At 36.3% G+C, this 8,308-nt stretch overlaps 1 protein-coding gene across 5 annotated transcripts in view; it reads right to left on the reverse strand.

The window, feature by feature from the left end:
* Window positions 1-1,240: 1,240 nt before the first annotated feature.
* LOC127859379 (protein tyrosine phosphatase domain-containing protein 1-like) overlaps window positions 1,241-8,308 on the reverse strand; it is a 67,224-nt gene continuing 60,156 nt past the window's right edge. For all 5 annotated transcript variants that reach the window (XM_052396767.1, XM_052396751.1, XM_052396761.1 and 2 more), the window contains one exon: window positions 1,241-8,225. In XM_052396767.1, the coding sequence (XP_052252727.1) occupies window positions 7,926-8,225 (300 nt within the window). In that variant the 3' untranslated portion in view covers window positions 1,241-7,925. The remainder of the gene's footprint in view (window positions 8,226-8,308) is intronic.

Here is an 8,308-nt window from a genome sequence, read left to right on the forward strand (position 1 = left end):
AGACTAATAAGGGATGACACTTTCCGCCTTAACTAGATTTTATCATCAAAACGGAAAGTGTCGTCCCTGATAGCCTGTGCAGACTGCACAGGCTATTCTGGGACAACACTTTACATTTGTACACACATGCAATAAACCCTCTTTTCTCAGAGCATGGTACATTTGGTTTATACCATCCAATAATGTGACAGTCATTGAACTGCATGATATGATGGAGCACTTGAGACAGATCGGAGTTGTTAAGAGATGCTTACCGGTACAAAGATGATGATTTATGAGTGAATCCAGCACAATTTTCTAGATTTTAGCCCTGAGTTGATTATAATATGAAAATGTGCTTTAATTTTTGTAAGATGAACATATGGATAAAAAGAATTGATTATGTATGATTTTGTTTACTCTTAATCACAAGCTTAAACTTAACTAATGAGAAGACGAATTAACAGAAAAATGTAGCTAGAATGTCTATTCATGTAGCTAGAATGTCTATTCATATGTTCATAATTATATGATTTGCATCGTGCAAATATGGGCCTTATGACATATCCAACCAGTGTTGCTCTAGACATGCCTCTGAATTCATAGACTCTGATGGGGAATCATAATGTTTGCCAGTGAGACCATTAATCTGTCCAAACCTTTGAAGATCTGAACAACATTTTTATGACGCAATCCAACTTGGGCTTTGGGACACTCTTGAGTTTGTTTTCTCAGAAGAACCAGTACACATGTCTTGAGATCTGGAGAATGCTTGACTGGGGTTTGATCCTGAGGACCTTCTAGTCACATGGCAGATGCGATATTGAATATTGTCATTTAGACTTGATAAACAGAGGGATAATAAGTTGTTTTTTAATAGCATATTATCAACAATAGATTTAAATTAATTTGAGCATTAGCATAATAAATTTTATAAAGTTGTACTTTCAAAAATCATATATCTATATTGAAGCCATACATTACTTAAAGAAATCTTTCAACAAGATTGCTCTGATAATTCTGTCAGTCACTCACTTGAGTTCACCAATATCTGTCACTGTCTGTGACGGAACAAATATCACTACTTACCGGTAGTCACAAGGATATTGTACACAGTGTCAAGCAATAATTGGAGAAGTAAAATACTGATAAAAGCCTGGCAACCTTCATTTTGATAAATCAAAATCATTTGATTACATTTGGTAGGAGAGAAATTTGAGTGAAAATATCTTGAATTTACACAAAAGTACAAAGTCAGAAATATATTTTTATAAATTTATTTCATAAGAATAAAATTCACAACAAATTTTCAACTAGTGTGTTTTGATTGCATCAAATATCAATCTAAATTAATTTCAAAGAGATAATAAATAAAACATAAACAAAATATAATATGGAACAAAATTAATAACAAAATTAAAATGTTGTAACCATGACATGTGTAATAAATTCTCTTTGGTGAGTTAAGGTGAACAGAACAGTCAGAACAATGCTTTATTTCTCCAACGTATACATAGATACAAAATTGTGTCTCTAAATAAAGGGAGAAAAAAGCTTGGCATCAATGGGCTGACATAATTCGTTTGTTTATATGCCATATGTCATATGTTAAAGAAAGTTATTGTCAAATGATATTTTTTCCAATGCTTATAAATTTGGACCCGTGCATTTTCATGTATAATAATTGTTTCTTTGTGAAGGTATTCTCTCCAATCACTAACTAGAGCTTTGTCACAGACTTGACGAATACCCCCACATGAAGAGTGGATGAAAAGTACTTGAAATAGGAAACACAATGCTGAATGTGTGAAACGCACTAAGTGACCCCGTGGCCTAGATTTGGCCCGACATGGCCCATGTTCCAGCATGGCCTAGAGATCATCTGATAAAACTTCCGACCATGTTTGGTGAAGAGCGGATGATAAGTACTTGAAATTGAGAGCAGACACCATACTGAATGCGTAAAATGCATTAAGTGACCCTGTGGCCTAGTTTTGGCCCGGCATGGCCCATGTTAAAAAATGGCCTTGAGATCATCTATATAAAACTACTGACCAAGTTTGGTGAAGATCAGAAGTTAACTTCTTCAATAAGAGAGCGGACACCATGCTCAATGTTTAAAACCCACTGAGTGACCCTGTGACCAATTTTTTGACTGGCAAGGCCCATATTTTAACTTGGCCTTAAGATCATCTAGATAAAACTTCTGATCAAGTTTGATGAATATCAGATGAAAACTACTTGAATTAGAGAGCAGACACCATGCTGAATGTTAAAAATCGCACTAAACGACCCCACGACCTAGTTTTAGCCCGGCATGGCCCATGTTCAAACTTGGCCTAGAGGTCATCTAGAAAAAACTTCTGACCAAGTTTGATGAAGATAGGATAAAAACTACTTGAATTAGAGAGCGGACAACATGCTGAATGTTTAAAACGCACTACGTGAACTCATAACCTAGATTTTGACCCAGCATTAACCATATTCAAACTTGACCAAGACATCATCTAGATACAACTTCTGACCAAGTTTGGTGAAGATCGGATGAAAACAACTTGAATTAGAGAGCGGACACTTAATACAGACCAACCGACCGACAGACAGACAGACGGCCCGACATACAAGTTCACTCCTATATACCCCCCTAAACTTCGTTCGTGGAGTTATAACAAATTAATCACTTAGTGACAGCAGCTGCATACAAATATTAAAACAATTAAATCAAACATGAACCTTCACACATTTTGTCTACAATAAGTTTTAACAGTTCTTTGTACAAACCCAGTGATTGAATAAGCTGATCATTCCCCAACATACAATTTGAATAAACTAGTTTTCATGATATGTTTACAAGAGCTATTGCAAAAAAAAAAGTTCAAACATTGGTTAACATATTAATTTAAGCATGATTGCATAAAATCTTAAGTCTTACTGATAAGCAAAAGTCTGCTTACAGTGTAAAACCAGTACTAGATGTCTTCAGAGAATATCTTAAGAATGCTCTCTTGAGTTGTTTTTTTTTAAATTAAAGCTTATTTGACGAATTGAAGTTCATTGGTCAATAAACTAAAGTAAAAAAGTTGTACAGAAAAGACAATGCGAAAATGATTTGTTCTTGCATACATAAGGTTTTCTCCGTTTTTTAATTAAAATAACATTTTACTATGCTCTGTTTTAATTTAAACAATAACTAAATTGAAATACTGCTATAGAATCAGTATATAACAGTATAACACAGATCAATTCATGACTGTGGTCTAAGATATTGGAAAGGTGCAAGAAAGAGGATGAATAAGAACTTTGTACAGGAAATTGTGGAAGTAAGACTGAGCCTCATGTTTTTACCAACACACACAGGCTTCATTTATAAATAAACATCCTTTCTGTTAAATATTGCTTTCAGTGGGTTTCTTCCTGATTCATGACTTCTATAATTAATTCATTTAGAGGGTGCCTGATTAACTTCCTCTTTCATATCATTTGTGATTATCTTTTCATATTTGAATTTGAATGTACAAGGAAATTGTAATGATTAAAAACAGTATGTTTCCTTGTTTACATATTTAAACAAGATGTGTTTGTGAAACACAATGTCCCCCTATATGACGTTTGACCTTGAAGGATGACCTTGACATTGACCCTTCATCACTCAAAATGTGCAGCTCCTTGAGATACACACGCATTTCAAATATAAAATTGCTAGCTTCAATATTGCAGAAGTGACATTACATGAGCAATTTTGACCCATATATTTGACCTTGAAGGATGACCTTTACCTTGACCTTTCACCACTCAAAATGTGAAGCTCCATGAGATACACATGCATGCCAAATATGAAGTTGCTATCTTCAATATTGCAAAAGTATTCATAAAATGAGCGATTTTGGCCACATATATTTGACCTCTGACCTTGAAGGATGACCTTGACCTTTCACCACTCAAAATGTGCAGCTTCATGAGATACACATGCATGCCAAATATGAAGTTGCTATCTTCAATATAGCAAAAGTTATTGCAAAATGTTAAAGTTGGCGCAAACCAACCAACCAACAGACCAACCAACAGCAGGGCAAAAACAATATGTCCCCCACTACTATAGTGGGGGACATAAAAATATTATCAAAACTGAAAACATATCAAAATGACTGTACTTAATAAACAATAACAGTTAGCAAAATGTATTTTTAATAAATGACAATTTAATTCAAAGAAAACTAGAGCCGTGACGAATACCCCCACATGCCGCATTGACACATAATATTTTGCATGTCGTCTTCACAAAAAACAGCGGACACCATGCTCAATTTTTAAAACGCACTAAGTGACCCCTTGACCTAGTTTTTAACCAAAAAAGGCCCATGTTCTAACTTGGCCTTAAGATCATCTCCATTAAACTTCTGACCAAGTTTGGTGAAGATCGGATGTAAACTACTTGAATTATAGAGCGGACACCATGCTGAATGTTAAAAAACGCACTAAGTGACCCCGTGACCTAGTTTTGGGCCCGGAATGGCCCATGTTCAAACCTGTCCTAGAGGTCATTTAAATAAAACTTGTGAACAAGTTTGGTGAAGATTGGATGAAAACTACTTCAATTAGAGAGCGGACAACATGGTGAGGTTTAAAACACACTAAGATACCCCGTGACCTAGTTTATGACCCGGCATGACCCATATTCAAACTTGACCTAGACATCATCTAGATACAACTTCTGACCGAGTTTGGTGAAGATTGGATGAAAACCACTTGAATTAGAAAGCGGACAACATTGTGATGTTTAAAAGGCACTAAGTGACCCCGTGACCTTGTTTTTGACCCGGCATGACCCATATTCAAACTTGCCCTAGACATTATCAAGATACAACTTCTGACCAATTTTGGTGAAGATTGGATAAAAACTACTTGAATTAGAGAGCGGACAACATGGTGAGGTTTAAAACACACTTAGTTACCCCATGACCTAGTTTTTGACCCGGCATGGCCCATGTTCAAACTTGACCTACACATCATCTAGTTACAACTTCTGACCAAGTGTGGTGAAGATTGGATTTAAAGTACTTGAAATAGAGAGCGGACACCATGCTCAATGTGTAAAATGTACTAAGTGACCCTGTGACCTAGTTTTTGACCCGGCAAGGCCCATGTTCGAACTTGGCCTTAAGATCATCTAGATACAACTTCTTACCAAGTTTGGTAAAGATCGGATGAAAACTACTTGAATTAGAGAGCGGACAACATTCTGAATGTTTAAAACGCACTAAGTGACCCGGTGACCTTGTTTTTGACCCGGCAAGGCCCATGTTCGAACTTGGCCTAGACATCATGTAGATACAACTTCTGACCAAGTTTGGTGAAGATCGGATGAAAACAACTTGAATTAGAGAGCGGACACCTAATACGGACCGACAGACAGACCGACAGACAGACAAGTTCACTCCTATATACCCCCCTAAACTTCGTTTGTGGGGGTATGAAAAATATAACTTGAAAATTGTTTTGAAATTGAAATAGTAAATTACAAACAGTAACAAAGAAAAATGCAAGATTCCTAACATGATAGTAAAAGAGAGTTTAAATAATATTAATTATGTTTTTCCACTTTACTATGCTATGTCACTGTCTATAATATTATAGATAACATATGCCTTAAAATGTGGTGCATATGTATTTCAATATGTATTTGTTACCAGTCTTGTAATAGATGCTATGAAAATGCAAGAGGAATGCAATTGCATCAACAAAATACTACTTGTTTCTAAATTAAACTTAAAAAGTATGTATGTCAGTTACCCTGGAATTGGTTTAGTCTGTCAAGTTTGACAGTGATGACTCGTTTTCACATATGAGCCTTATTCTGAGAAAAATGGGGTTGGTGCATGTGCTTTACGTGTCATCCCACATTAGCCTGCAGGTTACACATAATACCTCGGGACCACACTTTCTGCTTTGATTGCATTTTTGTTTAAAGGAAGTCATTATGATAATCCATTTAAGTAGGAAAGTGTTGTCCCTGATTAGACTGTGAGGACAGTACAGGATAATCTGCATTTTTTGTTTAAAGGAAGTCATTTCTCAATGATAATCCATTTAAGTAGGAAAGTGATTCGACTGATTGGACAGCACATGATAATCTGGAACAACTCTTTGCACACATACATTAAGCCCGGTTTTCTCAAAAACCAGCTCATATGTTTTCACATGTAAATTATTCAAAGAAGCTTTGTAAACAATGCAAGTGATTCACTTGAAACTTAGAGTGTATCAACAATGTCATCTACAGCATTGTTACATGAAACATTGACATTGAAATAAACACGTGTATTAATAAAATTTGAGCCACGCTCTGTGAAAAGGGAGTTTAATGCATGTGTGTAAAGAATCTTCCCATATTAGCCTGGGAAGTCTGCACAGGCTAATCAGAGATGACACTTTCCACCTAAACTGGATTTTTTTAAGAAGAGACTTTCTTTACAAAATAAAAAATCATAAAAGCAGAAAGTGATTAGCCTGTGCAGAGTGCATAGGCTAATCTGGGACGACACTTTATGCACATGCATTAATCCCCTTTTTGACACCGCACGGACCATAATGATAAGAAAACAACAACAAAGAAAAAAATATCACAGATCCTGTAAACAGAAACAAACCAGTTTCTTACAGAAACAACAAGAGCTTCTTCATTGGATTGGCAAGGGGGCCCGATTTATAGCATGCTTAAAGATGTGGGCACTCACTCATGCATATTAGATTTGAGAACTTTTGGTTTTTGCTCCTTTACTGGAGAACAAAGTGATCTACTCACACTATATGCAATTGATTCGGAGGTCTTGATAAAAACAGTATAAATCTAATGCACTGCCCCTCTAAAAAATGAGACCTAGTAACCCATGAAGTTTCAAATAAACAGCTTAAACATTATGAAATAAAAACATGAATGTGGATGGACAGACAGACTGATGGACAGAGGGGTGATAACTTAACATATGTGTGGCCCTATTAAACAGAGCCAGTTCTCATCCAAGAGTATCCCATCTCTACCAGTGTAACTGGCAACATATTTGAGCAGCGCTATGGAAAAACTGGTCTTAATTTATTTTCGTAAAGTGTCATCCCAGATTAGCCTTTGCAAACGTTTTTGTTTGAAGGAAGTCTCTTCTAAATCGTCCTGGGCCCGTATTCACCAACCGATTCTTAGACTTAAGAATAAAGAATAGACTTAGAACCAAGAAAAATGTGTTCAGTGTTTAAATATATACAGGCCTCCACTTGTGATTATGTCATTAACAAAATGTTCTATATAAAGAATAATATAGATAGAGATGTTTACTGCAGAGTTTGACTCAAAATTAAAGAAATTCTTGAATATTCTAATTTATAGAATTTTCTTTATTCTTAGACTTAAGTCTAAGAATTGTTTGGTGAATACGGGCCCTGTTTAGCCTAAGTGGACTCCACAGGGTAACACACTCGACTGCAGAGGGTGATGCACAGTGGACTCTACAGGGTAACACACTCGACTGCAGTGGACTCTACAGGGTAACACACTCGACTGCAGAGGGTGATGCACATGCATTAAGCCAAATGTTCATTAGGCAAGAAACTCACCATCTTAAAACATCACAGAGAATATTTGAAGAGCAAATTTAATATATTTTCAATAAAAGTAAAATATATTATTAAATTTGTAAATTCCACTTACAAGCAAAAAAAATTCTGGCATGCTCTGTTCCTTTCTCCTAAATATATATAACAAGAAAACCCTACAACGTGATGCTGACTGCACCATATAGCAGTATATTTTTTTCTTCCTGTTCCATAAAGCCATTCTGGTTAATTTTATCATCACACAAACACCCTGTCATCAAAAAACAACCACACAACAGTAGACTGAATAAAACCCAAAAAACCTGCAAACTCATGGAAACCCCTCCCCATTCCAAAAGCTTTCAATAACTTTCAAACTTTGCCCGCTGTCTATCATGCAGGTCCATCTGAAGTCTATGAAAGAAAATAAAGAGTTGCTCGGACCTCTCGGGCCTCATGTCGTCCCAGTGTTCCTTGATGTTCTCAGTGAGACTGCGTGTGGACCCGGCCCAGCTGTCGGTGGAGTCCATGCCATGACACACCACCCACTGGTGGCACAAGTGGGACAGCAGCTTCTCATGAATGTTCACCAGCGTCTCCTCCTTCATGGGCCGCAGTCTAGATATGACCTTCAGTAGATATTCTATGGTGTTTCTGGTGCCCTGCAGGAAAATAACACTGATCACATGAAAACATCATCTATGCCAATATCATGATTATCATCATCATCATCATCTTCTTCTTC

Source organism: Dreissena polymorpha, chromosome 1, assembly GCF_020536995.1.
Source record: "Dreissena polymorpha isolate Duluth1 chromosome 1, UMN_Dpol_1.0, whole genome shotgun sequence".
Taxonomy (NCBI): Eukaryota; Metazoa; Mollusca; class Bivalvia; order Myida; family Dreissenidae; genus Dreissena; species Dreissena polymorpha.